The sequence below is a fragment of the Harpia harpyja genome, chromosome 4 (assembly GCF_026419915.1).
Source record: "Harpia harpyja isolate bHarHar1 chromosome 4, bHarHar1 primary haplotype, whole genome shotgun sequence".
NCBI lineage: Eukaryota > Metazoa > Chordata > Aves > Accipitriformes > Accipitridae > Harpia > Harpia harpyja.
Window position 1 is genome coordinate 82,630,990 of NC_068943.1, and position 18,579 is coordinate 82,649,568.

At 41.1% G+C, this 18,579-nt stretch overlaps 1 protein-coding gene across 17 annotated transcripts in view; it reads left to right on the forward strand.

Moving 5' to 3' along the window:
- The window catches only part of TANC2 (tetratricopeptide repeat, ankyrin repeat and coiled-coil containing 2), a 273,282-nt gene that overhangs the window by 181,482 nt on the left and 73,221 nt on the right, over positions 1–18,579 (forward strand). For all 17 annotated transcript variants that reach the window (XM_052785087.1, XM_052785092.1, XM_052785093.1 and 14 more), the window contains 2 exons: positions 299–562; positions 12,850–12,975. In XM_052785087.1, coding sequence (XP_052641047.1) covers positions 299–562; positions 12,850–12,975 — 390 coding nt within the window. The remainder of the gene's footprint in view (positions 1–298; positions 563–12,849; positions 12,976–18,579) is intronic.

The window sequence follows — 18,579 nt, forward strand, 5'->3', positions numbered from 1 at the left end:
GCTGTTTCTGGAATTGTGTATTCAAATACAATGCTGCACATAATTTTTAATACTCTTTGTAATTACTAATGGCTTTTAACAGTATGAGCCAAAACATTACAGCCTAAATGTTCTTTTAGAAGTAGTAAGCAGAAACAGTATCGTTAAACTAAATTCCATAATCTCTGATTTATGTGAATGTGGAAAATGTGATGAACATCATTTTTGGCTCTTGCATTGCAGAACTCGGCATAGAGCAGTGTGTGTGCAAGCCATTCTTTCTTTGTTACTCATTTTGTTTATAATTTCTTCCTTCAAGCTACTTTGACAAGCTACTCAGAAAATGTGGAACGCACTAAATATGGAGGGGAAAGCAGTAAAGAACTTGGATCTGGAGGAAACCTGAAACCTTGGCAGTCCCAGAAATCCAGCATGGACTCCTGCTTATACCGTGTGGATGAGAACATGACGGCCTCCACCTACAGCCTGAACAAAATCCCAGAGAGGAACCTGGAGACGGTCTTGTCCCAGTCCGTGCAGTCTATTCCTCTTTACCTTATGCCACGGCCAAATTCAGTAGCAGGTAAGAAATAAACGTTTTTGCCTTTAGGTTAGAGCGAGACACACACAGTACATGCACGTCACAGCCTTTTTCGTGTTCTCATTATCCGAAGAGAAATCTCCTTTCTGTAGTCATCATCATTAAGCGTGACAAAAATTGTCTTTTTGTTTGACTTGCTGCTCCTAAATGGACAATTCCTGTGGGGAAAACTCGTTCTGATGATGTTGAATGGTTATTTCAGCAGTCTGTTGTCATTTTTTTACAAAATTGTACAACTGTAAGATTATCGGAGAATATGTTTACAAAAAAAAAGATTCTTTGCTGCCATTACAATGCAAATAATCTTGGGTTTAAAGTACCACATAATTCCAAGACATCATAGCCATTTCTACTCTTTCAAAGGATTCATTGCAAGTAAAATCAGGTGTCTGATCTTCTCTGAAGATCTTAAGAACTTGGGAGTTAAGAGAATTATGATACTTTCTGTCTACAGACAAGTTGCTGTGGATTCCGTCTCTCTTGGTGGACTTTGCTCTGAATGTCGTAGCCCACACGTGTGCATGCACTGGTTTGGGTGTCACATTACCTGGGATTTGCTAATGACTGAATTTTTTGTTTTGGCATTACATCAACATTTTCTTCATTTAATTTCATGTCTGCTGTTTAAAAGATTCCTAAATGATGCTGTGATATATCTTATTGATGTCTTTTAACAACCTGCTAAGTTTCCCCCTGAAGTTGGTAACAGCAGGACAGAAACAAGAGATAGGATTAAAAATATTAAAGCTTTACTGAAAAGCTCCTTGCCTGGAATTATTCTCCTTTTCTGCCCCATTTTTTTTTTTCTTGCTGAGTAACTTCTCTGGGGTTAAACATTCTGTTGAGGCGGTCTGTATGTCTTGTCTGTATAGACACACGGAGAAATACGGTCTTGGTTTGTAGAGTCCCTGCAGGATTCTCCCACTGGCTGGCAGCGTGAATGTTGCTCCAGAAAGTCCGGACTGCACAGAGCCTGGGATACTGTCTGTTAAAACAGCATCTCTTGGCAACCCAGGCTGCATTGCATAACTAGATTAGGTTTCCTTTTTAATCCCACTTTGGACAGTCACAGGCCTAAAAGCAATGTAGAAATGAGATTTTTATAGATGCTAAAATATCAGCACCCTAAGCATGGCGGTACAACACCACGTGCTACTTACTTAACATCTGAAAGACTAAAAGCCTGGGATTTCAGAATGGAAAAAGGGGATAGGAAAAAAGTGGGAAACTCTGCTTGCATAGCCTTGTTATTACTTTAGGGTCGTTTCTTATTAATGACACCGCGTAAACACCTTCAAAAGAAAACAGGGCAGACGAGGTACCATAAATTTAAATATACATGTGTATTGGTTTAATTGACTTTGGAAGTCGTTGGCTTGTTTGAGGCATTTAGAGGCAAATACTGTTTCAAGAGAAAACTATCTAGCAAGGTTCAGGAACACCTTTTCTTTCCGGATGGTTTTGTTTTGTGGGTTTTTTGCTGCTTTTAAGTAGTGTGTCAGCTAACACAGTACATGTCCCAGGATAAATCATTGTGGTAGTAACTATGGACAAGAATACAAGATTTGGCTTAACCTTTTATCATCAAATGATCACATGTTATCTCCTGTAAGTTTGTGGCACCAGAAAATTATGTTTTCTAAGTAATAGATTTTTATGGGATTTTTCCCCAGACCAGTTAAGCTCGTTATCTGTGTACCTGAATGATGGGAGAGGGAAACCAGATGTAGTTTCATGGTTGACTTAAGCCTATCTGCAAAACGTGCTATTGCCCAAAGAGTTAATCCTGCACTGTCTGCCAACTCCACATCCTTGCACCAGCACTACACATTGGGTAGCCATTTGATAAACCAGATTAGTAGACTAATGTGACTGAAAATTAACCCTCCAGAAAATATGTATATTAATTTTGAGCCACAAGTTCATTAGGGTGGAGGCAAAGCATGGCTGGGAGTGGGGCAAAAAGCTGCCTTTCTTTTAGTGGTATTCCACATTTTAAGGTAATCATGAAACCACAGCTTTGCTAAAACAGACTGTGCTTGTCTTTTTTTTTTTTTTTTTCCAAATGCAGTTGAATTTATATACAAACAGTCTATTCTTGGGAACCAAAGCATGGTAGCACTTACACCTTGTGGGGTTTTTTTCTTTTTTTTTTCTTTTTTCTTTTCTTTTTTTTCTTTTCTTTTTTTCTTTTCTTTTTTCTTTTTTCTTTTTTCTTTTTTAAGGTTCTCCCTGAATATCTTCTAAAATGGCACAAAAATGTCCTTTCTTACAGCAGGCTTACAAACAGCAATCACTGCCGTGTAATGCATCCCTTTACTCACCAAACAGCTTACAACTCTCCCCAACACGTATTGATCTCATCTTGCACTTCGCTGCGTAATATTTCTTCAGAAACAGTTAAAAATATTTTTTTTTGGTAAATACTTTCTCTTGGAAGAGAAAACCAAAACAATGCAGGCTCTTGTGTACTGTAAAATGCCAAAGTGGGATGTTAGATTTGGTAGAGCATGTCTGGGTCTTGGTAAATTGCTGAGATTCATGGGTTACCATACATGTGGTAACGAGTTTTTTAAAAGCCCAGTTGTGAAAGCAGTGAGAGCACATCTTTCACATCAGCTCACCGGGAGCATGTATGGTGAGCAATACTGAGTGAGTTACTGCACGGAGTATAGAACTTGTTAGGCAATTTTATGGTATTAAGTCAGAAGCAGCTGTGAAGGGCACTGCTGTTTGCCCAGGCAGCGAGCATTGCAAAATACTGACTTGGAAGAGAAAGGGGAACTGTGCTGCAGAAGGGTCGGAGCAAATTATCCCTCTTGCAGTGGCAGGAGAACTTAAAGGTCTCCGGGTCACACGTAACTTATGGACAGCAAATTGCTCACAGCTTGGCTGCAAGGTAAAGTACTGCTAATAAATTAGAAGAAAATTAAGCAAAATGTGAGCACAGTCTCTATGCACTAGTACCGTGTTTGAGGGGAAGAAAACTTAAGGAAATTCAGGGACCAGACCTGCTGTTTCTTTTCTCCTAATAGCCCACATTAACAGCTCTCATATTGAAATTAGTGCCACCACACTTCAGAGCCAGCACCCCTTTAAAGTCAGTGGGGCAGCTCAGGCACTGAGTCCATTCCACCTTCAAATTTAATCAAGCCTTTTCAAAGCTAAAAATGGAATTCAGCTCCTGAAATTGGTTTCGTTCACCATTTGCAGACTGTCTTTATAAATGGGGAGAGGAGCCCAGCCTGGCTCCTTTTTGTCTTTTTTTGTCTTTTGATATAGAAAGGTATTTTTGATCTCCGTAGGGAATCTTTTAAAGATCTTATTGAGTTAGCATTTCTCTTGCACTTTTTTCCTCACAGGTTGGTTGAGCTGAATATTCTTTCAGCGTTTTTTAGTTATGTCTCTCTGGAATTCCAAGGTTTTTTTACAATCTGAAGATTTTTTTTATATTTTCTAGATTATACTATTTCTGCCATTTTACTTATAAAATCCCTATCAATTCAAAAAGAGAAGTGGTTCCCTCAATGTATTCCTCTTATCTTTGGAGAGAATGCTTGTTGCCACAGCGCAGCCTGAGAAATTTAGTTTTTCATCAGCTAAATTGCATAAAACCAGCTGGAATGAAATGGTTGTATAGCTTTCATCTTGGAAACTGAAACTTATCCTGCTCCAGCTAGATGCAAGGAACAGTGGCCCTTCGTGGATATTGGCATCGGTTTCTCATAATCTCTTGGAGTTGGAGAAGATTTACCTGGATTTACCAAAGATTTTTAATATTGTGCATTTAGTAGCTTATAATTTTAGCAAAGTTACACTGCTTGAATTCAGACTTTTAAGGTCAGAGGGCTGAATTTTCTGAAAAGCTTTAGAGTAACAGTTCAGCCACATTGGACATGAAAAGGAAGGGGAAAACGCAGTGTTTTACTGGAGGTAAATTCCTGTACTCGCTGCAATTGAGAGGTCCCAGCACCTCCAGCTTTGTCACTTGGGCACAGCTGGATTTCCTTGGTGTTAAACTGCTTATGTTAAACCGCTCTTGAGGCTCTAAATTGGAGCAAATTCTTGTGATGGTGCTGACTTCAGTGGTCTGAGACAACTTCATTTACATGATGATCATATTATTGGGGAAATCGTTGTAAAAATAAAGTTTAGTCCTGGTAGCCATATACTTAACTCGAAAATTCACTCTATTTTGGTGAACTCCAGCCCTAACTACGTAAAATGTAAAGTATTATCATGTGAGAACCAGCATGGGTTACAGATAAGAAAAAGTCACATTAGCATTTCAGGATTTTAAACTAGTATTTTAAATCGTTTGTGCACAGGGAAGTGCTTATATTTTCTGTTAACCTCAAGCTATAACTCAAATCCTTTTTTCTTTTGTTTAGCCAATGCTACATTATACTGTATTAACTTAATGTATGTGGGGAAACCCACAAAAAAGCAAATTAAAAATTTTCTTAGTTCTAATTAAGGAAATTCCCTTCCCTGCCTACGTAGTCAAGATGGGGAGTGTTGGGAGGTATGTGTTACCTCTCCTGAACATGGCCTTTGCAGTACAAGGAAACGTTGCTTCATTCTTCCAGTGTTAACAGCAATTTTTCTTGCTGTGTGGCATTCAGAAAGCATAACCCAGTAATCACCAGTTCTAACTGAAACCCTGAATCTCAAAGCTTTAAAAAAAAAAAAAAAAAAGGCATTTGGGTGACAGTTTCAGAAAGACAGTCAGGAGTTGCTAGCAAATTTCTTTCCAAAAAACCCCAAAAGTAAAAAAGAAAAAAGTGGTCTTTACTTCTGTGTGGTGCAGAACTTTTTAACCTGTCAGGAGAGATAGTTTGTGCTCCGAAGTGAGAGGGGGCTGCAATTTTGAGAGGTTATGATCCAAGAAGAAAAACCTGTAAAAGTAATCCCGGGTCTTCCAATAATTCTTTAAAACTCAGTTTTACAGTTCAGCCCCATATGAATCCATTTGCTTTGCTGTTTTATTGTTCCCAGAAACTGAAAGCTTCAACTGCATTTTCTTCCTACCCCATCCCAAGCAAATACGCACAATAATTCATTTTATATACTTCAACATTTTTCACACTAATCATCAGAAGACGCTTGGCATTGGAGCTGGGCATTCAGATTTTTGAAAGAACACAAATTTCTTAGGAAGGTTTGCATTTTGTGTACACAATGAACATCTCGTTCTATTCCCATTACCCATGAAATAAAACATGAAATCTTGTGTTATTTAGACCACATGCATGGTTTATGAGGTCTGTTTAAATGTTAATAGAGAATTTAAATGCCCTTATATAATACTAGCTCCTCTCTTTCCTCTTGGAGAATATAAAATAGCAGCAAATATATTATTAGTTATCAACTTTAAATTCTTTATCCATTAGAAAAGTGTGTTGTTGAAGGTGAGAGCAGGGTTTGCATAAACGCCTATACGTTATGTCTTTTTGAGAACACGGTGCGCAGTGGTTATCTCAGGGAGCAACCTGTATCCTGGTATCTGGCAGCTGGTCCTCTAAGGATGTTTCTGGCAGAGATCTGAGCGTCTGGCAGCCCTGCCTACCACTGCCTGCACCTCACCAGGCAAAAGCACAAGCTACTAGTAAAAGAAAGGTTATAAAATGTGACTTGAAAAGTGTGACTTTCAGAAAAGCAAATGCGTCTCTCTCTCAAGGTCAGAAAAATACAAGGTCAAGCAGCAGTATTTAAGCAGGTGATGAAAGTGATTGGAAGAAACTCATCATAAAAATTGGTTTCTTACTGTTGAGATATGTTCGTATTTTCCTCTGTCCCACGGTTTCCCCGGAGACGTCCGGGAAAGGTCACGCAAACCGGGCGAGAGTGGTGATCCCATCTGGAGTGACCAACCTGTGAGATGTGAAACCGCAGTAAGACCCACTGAAGACCACAGGGGAGGAAGCAGAGCAGAAGCTTTTTAAGAATACCTTTAACTCTGCCCGAGGGAAAGAGAATTGATACAAAAATAGCACAGAGAGAAATGTGGTGTTAAATGAAATGCACTGCAACAGGGGGAAAGGAAGCTCTAATTAGATCGGCCTTAGAGCACATGCTTTTTCGCAAGCCCTGGAATGGCATCTGTGTTGCAGTGTAACAAAAATTTGCACCTTTTTTTATTTTTGTTACGGGCTATGGTTAAACTCTGAATTAGATGCAACTCTTCATATGAATTATTCCAAGGAGAGAGAGGAAGTGAAGATGCTTTGGGTAAACCCGAAAAACCTAGCATTGTCCTATTAGTATTTGACCATTTCTTGATAACTTCGACCAGATATCCAGCCAAAAATTGAGTCATTAAATCTGAAGCATATTTATTAATACAGCTGTAAGGAATCTGAATTTGGGGTACATGGAGAATACCTTGTAATAACACAATCTGATCCGTGCATCAGTCATGGCAAGCTGAATCCATTGACTCAGATGAGAAGAGCAGCGACCCCCCCCCCCCGCCGCTTTTCCCCATCTCCCCCAGTCCGCAAAGTGCACCCCCTCCCTGGGCTGCCAAATACCAATTTCAAGTCAGGTTGTTTTGTGTTTGTTGTTCAAATAGTACATTGAAACTGAATTATCTTCCACTATTTGTTTGCTATTTCTTTAGGAGAATTGCACCTGCAGTATGCAAATATTATTTTTGAGGAGGTACTTTTTTTCTCCCTTGTGTTTTATCTGCAGTCACTGTGTCTTATTAAATAGGATAAGGTTCAGAATTGAGGGGAAACTTTGAACAGTTTAATATTATATTTTCTAAGATAAATTTATCTTGCATAATTTTTGAAGTACTGAAGCATATTCTCAGGAAGAATTACTTCTAGTTCCTCTGGCCTTAGATCCCTTTAATTATTCCTCCATTCTAAATCAGGAAGATAAATCTCATTTCATCAGCCTGAGAAATGGCAGGGTAGTTGTACTGACAATTGCAAAAATAACCCGTGGCAAAATGTGAAATGGATCTGGCAGCTCATGCTGACTGCAGTTCGTCGCGTACAAGTCTCCTCGGTTGCGGCTGTAGAAGGTGATGATGATGATGGTGATGCTGAAGGCGGGAAGAGAGCCTGGCTTTGGGCTGCTGAGGAATAACTCCTCACCTCTTGTAGGACCAATAACAAATCAGGCCACTGGCCATCATTGTGCTCTTCTCTGGCAGCGCACAAGGTCTACCTCTACAAAACATCTGGAATTGCAGCTGGCTTCTCCTTTCGCAAACAGGACAAAGGTTGAAATGCAGACTCTTTAAATAAATAAAAGAAAATAAAAAATACTGGCAGGATTGCAGTTCTTACCAGGAAATAAAACAATTCTTCTTCCAGGAGGCTGCACGTGTATTGTAGGTACTCAAAAAATACTCAGTTGTTGTTTGCTTCAGAAACTCATTTCTGCCTGTTGTGCAGCAATTAGTGCCATCGAGCCGCTGTCAGAACAGCTGGATCGTCGTGCCTTTGCCATTTGCTGTTTTGGAGCAAGCAGAGTTGACGTTCTTTTCTTGATTTGTAATAAAACACGGACTGCTGTCTTTCTGTAGACCTCAGTTATTGGGGGAGTGTGAAGAACAGCTCTCAGGCTTCATTCTCCTCTTGCTCACCAAAATCCACATCCTAGAAGATCAATGCAATTTTGAAAGATTGCTGAGCCCTTTGCAGTAGAAAAGCTTTTTAATTACACAGCTCAACAAGTGCTGTCAAAATTATGCTCCTCAGAAATCATATAAGCCCCAACATTGCTAACCCTCCTTGTAGCTGCTAGCTGATGTGGACACAGTCTCGAAACCACTTCGTAAGGATGTCTCCAAAGTCTGGCTCTGCATTAACAGCTGTGGTGACCAGTTGTCTGTCATTAACACTCCAGAAATCTTGGCTTCATGTTGAAAACCTTTCCGTGCATCGTTAAGTAGGAAAATCCTGCAGCCCGTGAGTAGGCGGTAAGGAGAAGATAGGAATGACGTGTATGAGGCACTCGGCTCTTTATCTGTTAACTGTGGCTTTTATGTAAGAGATGAAATATCACAGGATTCCATTCATCTTAAGCTATTCTAAAAGATGGTTTTGAAGACTTAAAAAAGAGGGGGGGGGGGGGGGGGAGAAAAAAGACCACCAACCCCTTAAAAAGACCCCTTAAAAGCAGCCTTCTGGGAAGAAAAAAGTACAACTGCCAATATTGCAAAGTAAAGAATATACCCATGCTGGTTTTTAGCCTCTATTTTAAAGAAAGAGGTGTGCTGAGCAGGGAGATGCCATGCTTGATCAGACCAGCTAATAGAGTTTGAAAAACTGGGCTTCAAAACCTGGGGATACTCTCACAGCAAGTCTCTTCATCAGGTTTTCTCCCACAAAGTGATAAAGGAGCACGATTAGTACTGATTTAAGAAAACTACAGACTAGTTGTGGAGCTGCCACTAGTTGATGCTTCTGAAACAATCAACTAAAACAAGTCACATCTGTTTTGAGAGGCAAATATGGTTTGGGCAGTAGAGGTCGTGTATGGCATATGATCAGTGCCTCTTAAGAATAACAGTTTGGCATTTTAAATCCTTTACAGTTAATGGGAGGCTCTATACTGCCCTAGAGTATTGCAGGTCTTGCTTCATGGCCGTGCAGCATGTTTATAGCGCAGTATTTTCTTGGTGTGCACAGGATTGGCTTGTATGAGGGTGTTTTCCTGGAGACTGCAAGTCAAAAAAAATTTCCTAATCATCATATTGTAAAACTGATTCTCTATTCAAGGACTAATGTGAATTTTTGTTAAAAAAAGTTATTTTAGTTTTCTGTTGATGAGTAATTAGGGAGGAAATATTTTTTTATTTTAACTCTTGTTACATAAATTGGAAAAATGAGCTTTTATCAGTTTGTTGCTACATTGACTGGTGGTGTATAAAGAAATGAAATTACCAGCGAGATTAATGTTTCTGGTCATCCATGATGACTCTGTATGTTCTTGATAGAATTAAAATGGGACTGGAGCAGGACCAAATATAGAATTCAGAGGGAGGAAATGTTGTCCTTCAGCAGCTGATAGATATATATAGATAGATAGATATACACACACACTGTCTCATATATATATATATGTATACACACACACACACACACATATATATTTAGCAGCAAGTCCAATATGGGGAGTTTTGTTTTCTTTCCTTTTTTTCAGAGAAGCAGGAGCAGCTTCAACAGGGTAACTTGAACTGAAGTCATGAGGGTATTTAACAGAAGTCAGTAAAGAAAAAGCATAGTGTCTTCACAAAGAAACAGTAGTTCTTTCAGCTGGCAAGTTTGTTTATTGTATGTGACGAAGCCTTGGTGCAGCAAAACTGCTGAGCTCTGTGTGTAACGCATTAATAACTCCCATTCAAGGGTAGAAGATATGCCTGGAAAGGATGATGATGCTTATCCTAATGTAATGGTCTGCATAAGCTTGCTGCAGTGTCATTTACAAATATAAAAGAAAAGCATTCAGACTTTGATTTTTTTTTTTTTTTTTTTTTTTTAAAGGTGGTCTCCTTTGCCTGAATATATTCCCTTTCTAAACTCTCCCAGGATCAATTAGGGCTGTTTCTGGTGTGGATTTTCAGCACATCCTAAATGCACTAGCCAGTGCTAGGCAATCCTGTCTGGCTGCTTTTTATCTTGTTGCCTGACAATCAGCTGGGGTGAAGAGGGATTTTTATTTAACGAGAAATGATTATCTGTTAAGGTCCTACTTTTCATGAGAAAGTCGGCAGCCACGTGTGGGATGGTATCAAATGTATAGGCATAGTCCAGCTGACGCTGGCGGGGCCGGCGTGGATGGTGGGATGAAGGCTGAAGTGGGAAGGACTGACCTGCCTGACGTGGTACCAGGCTCTTGGGCAAGTTTGTGGTTTGTGTCCCTGGATAGATACCCCCGGGATACTCTGGGTCTGCCTGCGATTGCTGCAGTAACATCTGCTCTTCCACTGGAGATCCTCTGACTCCGTTACACAGCAAAAAGCAGACAGAAATTGCACACGTTTTATGCAAAAGGCACATTTCATTGGCCTGTGCCACCATAGTATAAGTGAAACCTGAAGCTGAATGCTGGAGATGCTGGGAGCAGGCTGCGGTGGGTTTAGTGCTTACAGAAAATAACTTGCATCCACGCTAAAACCACATCTTTCTAATTGCAGCATTTCAGCTCTAATCTGCTCCTTCACAGTGAACATCTAATCAACTTTACAAGAGTAGAAGAGCGTGAAGGACTTCTAAAACCAGACTTTAATGGTTTTATCTCCTCTTTTTTTCTCGCTGCTGTTGCTTACCTTTTGTCCTCTCTCCGTCTCTCTCTTTTTCTGAAAACTTATATAGAGAGTTCAGGCAATGTGAAGAACAGCATTAAAAATCACTGCCGAATTTAAGCCTCGTCTCCCCGCCCCTTGTTAGAGTCTCTCAATCTTGCTTAGTTTATGACTGCGACGCAATCTGGTAAAGATTATTACATGGCCATTAGGCATTGTATGAAAAAGATGTTTCTCTTAGTTTTGAAATTTTCTGCCTTTCAGTTTTGTTGAATTGTTACATCTTGTGTTGGGTGGTAAGGAGGAAGGATTCGAAGTCCAGTGCTATGAGCTACTCTAGAGAGCTATATCCAAATATTTACCCATTTCACAGTGAAGAATTAATGTCAGCTTCACAGGCAGTCTTTGAAGAAGTCATTTAGTGAACTAGTTCAATTTAAAATAATAATCTTGTTATGGTAATTGACCAAAAACTAAAGAAAAAAAGCAGTTTTGGGTACAGAGTACTGAGCGGCCCAATACTGAGCAGCATGATTTCCATTGGTAAATGTTTAATGTGAATTTTGGAAATGGTTATCAGAACAAGAACCGAGCTGGTGATCTGCAAAGACTATTTTTAAGTTTTCTGTTTATAATTAGAAAGATTATTTCATGTAGTGGAGTTTTCATAACTTTGTTTTATAATATTCTGTAAATTATTTGGCTGAAAAGGGTTCTGACATGGCAGAATAGTGGGTGAATTCAGATGCAAGTGATCCAAATTTACTTTGTTTAAACCACATTTTCTCCTATGTTCCAATCATCACCAATAAAAAAAAAAAATTGATTGCTGCAGCTTTGTGGCCAGTGTTAACTCTAGTCATTCCCCTCTGATATGTTCCGGAGGCATTTCCCACTTAACTGTGCAGCACCCATTATGAAGTTCAATTTTAAAAATATTTGTAATCGTCAGGCAGCTGTGGAAAAAGTGTTGCTTAAAAACTGGTCGCTGAAACAATCGCTGTAAATGGCACATCTTGGTAGGAAATACTCTGTGTGATGTGATGTTTGAAGCCATGGGATTTGGAGAGAAATACCTTCAAAATCAGGTGATTGTACCCTTTGTGCTTCTTACCGATTTGCTGTTTTTTCCTGTAATGCCGTGGGGATCACTGCTCGTAGCTTTGCTCCACAGAAGTAGCCCGGTCTTCTGGAGGTGTGCGCTCGGCTAGTGGTGGGATGATCCATGTGCTTCAGTTGTAAAATGGAATAAAAAAATAACTTCCACTGTATTATCTGCCAGTTTCCGAGAGAGAGATAAAGTTTCTAGCTGCAGTTTCCGCTCCATCCATGCTTATTCATGTAGTGATGGCACCTTCAGCAAAAAACGATAAATTATTCCTATTTGATCTAGCATTGTAAAGAAAACTAAATTCTCCCATGAGCAAGTAACACTGGAATAGTAAAGTTATCTTCTTTAGTTCAGATAACATTTTTCTCATTTATTCATGTATTTTTGCTGGTCTGTTGAAAGTTTAGTTTTTCTGCCACAAATTCTGGTTTTATGAACAGATAAATGTTAATATCCAAGCTAAGTAGCTCTAAAATAATTGAAGGGGAGATTGTGGGCTTCAGCATAAAATGCGGTATTGAGTTGTCTTACACAGTAGGAAATGTCAACTGTATCTGTCAAGCTTTGCACACATGCAATTGAGTGAGTTTTGTGATTGGGAGAACTTAGATCAGATATAAGAGGCCCCGTGCATCCATTTTCCATGTGGTTTTTTTATTTGTGAAAATCAACAGGAGACCAAACTGAGCAAATACCGATGGGGCATGAGAAGAAGTTACCAAATACTTCTTTACTCCGTGCTAGGGGAGATTAGACTTGTATCATCTTAGCTGTGTTGACTCAGTGTAGTTACAACTCTGCGTATTTTGTTTAAAAAACCGAAAAACACAATAACCAGAGTATTAGATCCAAAAGCCAGGTGTGATGTAGTTGTTTGCTTTCTCATGGCAGCCACCAGCTCAGCCCACTTAGAAGATCTCGCTTACCTGGATGAGCAGCGACACACTCCCCTGCGGACATCCCTCCGAATGCCGCGGCAGAGCATGGCCGGAGCCCGCACGCAGCAGGACCTGCGAGGTAGGAGCGCGGCGGAGGCTTCGGGGCTCGTGTTTCACAGGGCTCTCTGGGCTGGGAGCTCGTACCGCAGCCGCTTATGTCTGCATCCTTATGAAAATGCTGGAGCAGGACTGTTTTATGTACAGGTATTAAGCGCTGCCTCTCCGTGAGGATGTGAACCAGTCTCCTTTATTTGCAGTGTCCTTGGTGGCATGGCCAGATCGGAGGGGAAAGAAAATAAAATGAAGTGATGAACGAAGTATCCCTGCCTTCTGTCTGGTGGTAGTTAGCTGGATGGTGCCCCACTGCTCTGTGATCGGTGAAGTGCCGTCAGTGTAAGATTTTGGGGTTGCTTTTCTGGGCTGACTTAAATGCCTGGTTTGCCAGAAGCACACTGTATGGAGCCATGGTGTAAAAACGGATTATAGAGGAATTGTATTACTGAATTGGCCCAAAGTCTGAGCAGCCTCATTTTTCAGGAACACACATAAAAATCGGCAAATTGTACGTTAAAACCAGCATGCAGCATTGCAGCCCCTGCGCTGGCTTCCAGACCCGCTCTGCGCCCCGAGGCGGGGTGATGGCCATCTCCTCCGTGTTCAGCTTGCCAAGGGTGCTGCCTTCCCTGAGCCCGGCAGCCACGTCTGGGGTGATGGGATGGGCTGTGTGTGCCTACGGACGGCCTGGGACTGAACCTATACATCCACCCCTATATCACATAAGGGTATTCCTGCAAAAGATCCCCAAATTCCTCTCCCTGACTGCTCCCCTACCAGCCCTCTGTCAGTCTCTGAGCACTGCAGGGCTAATACTTTGATAGTTTCTAAAAAAAATGAGAAATTTTGATAGGCTACTCTTTTTTTCTTCTTTTTTGAAACAAAAGCAAAGGATTACAGCCCCCGCTTTGCAGTTTGCAGCATACCGGTAGGGAAGGAGCCAAGCACAGTGTGCGGGGCCACCATCCTGCCGCATCCCTCTTACAGGCACTCACAATGCCAGTATTCAGGCAGCCCTTTTTCTTCTGAAAGGCCTTTTGAGAGGGGAAATTTTTGTGGTTCGTCCTGGCAAATTGCACAAAAAAGACGTTAGCAATGAGAAGAGGAGCCAGGGCTGACATTTTAGTATTTTGTTTATTTCCAGGCAACTCCAGCTAGATTCACCTCATGTCCTTGGGGTTTCAGCCCACCCTACAACTTCCATCCCCCTTTTAATCTGGGCACGGTCTTTGGCTGCATCCACAAGCAATCACCGTGACAGCCCTGCATCTGCAGCAGATCGCCAGGTTAATGCTTCATCCCCATCATTTGCCATTGCACAAATGAGTAAATGGCTGAGAAAGCTCTTTTGGGACTTTTTCTGGTCGTTGCTGTGCCATGAGACTAGTTTGTTCTCCCCTGTACATAGGGAGAGGGGTTTCTGTTGGTGGTACATTAAACTTTTTTCTTATCTGGGGTTTTTTTTGAGCTAGTGCCCACTGTCCTCAGGTAAGGAAATCAGGAGCCGGAGCGTGGCAGGTTGGGTTTTTGCTCAGCACTGCAAGCACGACCTGTTACAGCCTGGTTGGGATTTCTACCAAATACATGAGCCCTCAACTGGAAGAAAAAAAGTGGGTTTGTGTCGCTTTGGATTGCAGTCTGTAATGAAATCATATTGGCTGGTGAGGCAGTTATAAAAATGTATTAGCAGGCAGTAAGTGAAGAAAGCAAAGTTTGACAGACAAAATTTCCATATGTTCGAACAGAGTAGCTTGCCAAGGCTTCGTAATTTGCAGTGATTGCATCCAAAACATTAAACTTTATTGTAGGAACAGAATCAAATTGTTTTCCAGACACACTTTTAAAAACCATGTAGCACTACATATTTTCTTTCTTCTTTTTGTTCTTTTTTTTTTTCCTTTTTTGTGAAGGTTGCATGAGAATAGCAGCAGTGTTTCAATTTTTTAGAATTTGTTTCTGATCCTAATTGAGGTGCCATGCTACTTTTTAAAAGAGAGGGAGAAGAAGAGGATGTGAAAAAACCAAACCACCACTATTTGGAAATATTTTCATTTCATTGAATATGTGAGGGTTTTTTTCCCCCCCAAATACATACATGTTCCAGATATTACTGTGAAATTGCATCGATCTGGGCTGTTATAATCACCAACTCTTTGTTCCAACTGGAAATCCTGAACTCGGGTTTAACTTTAAATCTAGTCTTGGCACTGGGCTGAAATAGCAAAGCAATTCCTGGCCCTGTATCAGGGGGACACGTTACAGCCCACTGGTTTGTTCCCAGTGTTCAAGAATCCCAGTGCAGAGAAACTAAATGGGAGACTGTCCCTGCTATTTTTTATTAAATCAGTTATTTTAACCAGGGGAGTAATTTAGCAATCCCAACGGCTAAGAGCATGACAAGTATTCGTACCAACGGCAGGTTTTTAATAGGATGGTGAATGCAATTTTTGCTTTTAGTATTTTCAGCCAGCGGGATTTGAAGCTGTTCAGGGTTGCTGTAACCCAAAGTGCAAGATGATGGCTGTGATGTACCGTGGAGCAGGAGCCAGATGGCAACCAAATTATATGGTATTAGAACACCCCGACTGTTGCCATCATGACTTTTTTTTTTTTCTCCAAAAAGCAAATGTCAGCGTTGATGCAGGGTGTGAAGAACCCTGGTGTTTAGGTGAGGTTTGGAGTGGAGGAGAGGATGGTTCAGACTCCATCAATATATTGTTTACCAATATAAGCAATATGGCAGTAGCATGTTTTCCTTAAACTGTCTAATGTAATTTTCTGGGGTTTTTTTCCTCATGGTATGTGTTTAATACTGTCAGCTTTTGGGTATGAGAGTTTTGTAGCATTTTTAAGAAGTGCGTGAAATAGTTTAGACTTTTTAGGCACATGGTCTATGAAAAATAGGCACTGGTTTCATCCTGATGAATGTATACATTTAAGATGACACTTGAAAGAAGTTGCAGTCTAAAGCTAGAAAAGGAAATAAACTCAGACGTTTGGCAAATTTACGGGTTCTTATTTAATGAAGGGCACAGCAGATGCTGATTGATACTGTGTTATTCAGAACTGCATTTCATTGTAATAAATATTAAAGTGCTTCTCACCTGGGCTTCTTCTCAACATATTGGCAATATGCAGGCTATGCAGCTTAGCCCTGTAAGGGCTTTCTTTGGGCAGCAAGATGTATCTTCCACCAGGGGATACTAAAATGGCAACAAAACACATCTAGAACAAAATGTAAACCAAATAATGAGCTGTGGATGCTGATTGCCAGTGTAGCTGAGAAAAAATTCCTGTTTGAAGAGAGGGGACTCTGTAAACAAGTGATTTCTGAACAGCCATTTTAGAGTCTTTCAACAGCTAAAATAACTAAAAATTCACTTTATATAGCAGAGGGTGACCTATGTGGTAAAGCAGGATGGGTCTTTCTCTGACTTTGCTCCTGCTTGTTTTCAGCCCAATGGCTTTTTTTCAGTCGTGCACCTAATACAACCAGCTCTTGTTTGATTTAATTGAAGTTTTCAGCCACAAAAAAGAGCCAGGATGGGTATGGTAGGCAGTGTTTCAGCTTGGGATTTGAATTTATTGCTTGCGCTCTACAGAAGTTTGCACAGTATTTCATCAACTCTCATGAAAATTTTATGCTACCAGACCTCGTTGTGTTCCACTCCACACACTGATTTCCAGGAAAAGTATGGGTTTAATTTATGTTAAGATATTATCAGAAGTTTGGGGTATTTCTGGGATACTCTGGCTTAAGTTCTATAAAATGCTTCATTAAAAAGGAATATAAAACCCAGCAAGTGTTTGACAAAGTTTCAAGGATGGGAAGGCAGCTTAATCACATACTTTGATTTTCACAAGTACTAAAGTCAAGTGGATTCATCCAAAACGTGTGCGCACATCCTCACCCGATACTTCTGAACCTTCTCATCCTCTTTTTCAGCGCCCTTTCCATTAGCTTATCCTTTAATTAATTTCTGCCCCAAATGTTGAAGCTCCGGTGCAGCCTTCCTTCTCTCTGGTTCTCCTTTCCCTGAGGTGTGGGGTATTTTTTCAACTCTTTGAAAAGAGTTGAAGAATCCCCCCAGGGCTTCGGGGTCTTCCCCTGGGTTTGTGCCTTGCCTGCCTGTGCGTGGGGACCACTGGCTGCTGAGGGTTGTAAAATAAATAGTAACAGGGGAGGATTTTGGCGTGGTTCAGCAGACAGTATCGGGAATTAATGAGGATCTGGCACATGGCTTGCAATTAGTCAATGGCAGTCTTAAATTATTCATAGATGTTTTTGACAGTCCAGCTAGGAAAACGTTGATGCTGCATTTCTCTTCCAAAGACGGTGTGGTGAAATAAAATGTCTTCTGCTGGCACATGGAGGTGATTTTGGTGGCTGGTGGGACAACAAGGGTGTTCTCAGCACTCGTGTCCAAACCAATGTGGCACTGAGTGTTTTCTTAATGGCGAGATGCTTACCAGCATCCCCTGCCGGCTGGGAGCCCTGACGTTACAAAGCCTGAAGTCATGAAATGTCCCACCAGGCTAGCAGGAGAGGAGGTTTGCTTTGCTGTTGTCAGTGACTGGTGGTGTTGGGAGGTCTGGAGGGGTAGGAAGGTTGGATATAGGTAGGTAAGTGGGTATGTCTCTTCTCAGGGTTTTGTTAAGCCTTTTTTAGGACAGGCTATGCTATTCCCAGGTTACAGCCAAGATGTGTATATTCATGATTCATTCTTTAGCACTTGGATAAAGACCGATCTTTAGGATATCCTTTTTCCGTTTGGGGTGTTGTGGTCAAAGGTGTAGGTGTCACACAGCCTCAAAGCTATCTGCACCTCTAAAAAGAAACCAAGATTTGAGTCCAGGTCTCCACTATGTAAAGCAGGACCTTATTGGATCCCATAGCTTTTATATTTAATCAGTCTTGTCTCTGCATTAGCCCCCGAGACCATTTGGTACCTGTTAGACTTCTGGCTTTCAGAAGAGTGTTATTGTACATTTTCACTCACTAACACAACGTATCATGTATATACACGCACGCACAAGTAAAGCAAAGCTGTAGCTTATCAAGCACAAATCTTAGCTTGATGTTTTCCAAATGGAGTCTTTTGATTTTTTTTTTTTAATTTTTTTCATTTAATTTTCTATATATAGTATTGGCGGCATAATGCAAACAAAAATTTTCCCTCGTCAAATGCACTGCTGGAACGCTTAATTTGCAACAGTCGAACCGCTACAGCTGGTTCTCTCTGCCACGTCCGTGTGCTATTGCTCCTGCAATATGCCATCCGCTGGTGGGAAGCCCATCGGTCCCACTGACGCCGGGAGCCAGGCTGGTGCTGCCGCAGCCAGGAGCTGCGATGGAGACGTGGGGACGCGTGGCTCCGGGGCTGCCTCGGCACCGCTGGCAGCAGCAGCCTCGCTGCCTCGTCCCTTCCCACCGCCAGCGATTTTTGCTTCTCCAGCATCTTCCTGTGCCAGCACATCCCGCTGCGTTCGCGTGACAGACCCCAGCAAGGGGAATCAAACGAGCTGCTTGTGAGCTCATGCAATTCAAAAGGCATCTCCACCCTAGGATAAATTTAAAGCACATTCATCATTTTCAAGTGGGAATAAAAATACAGCTCCTGTCTGCAGT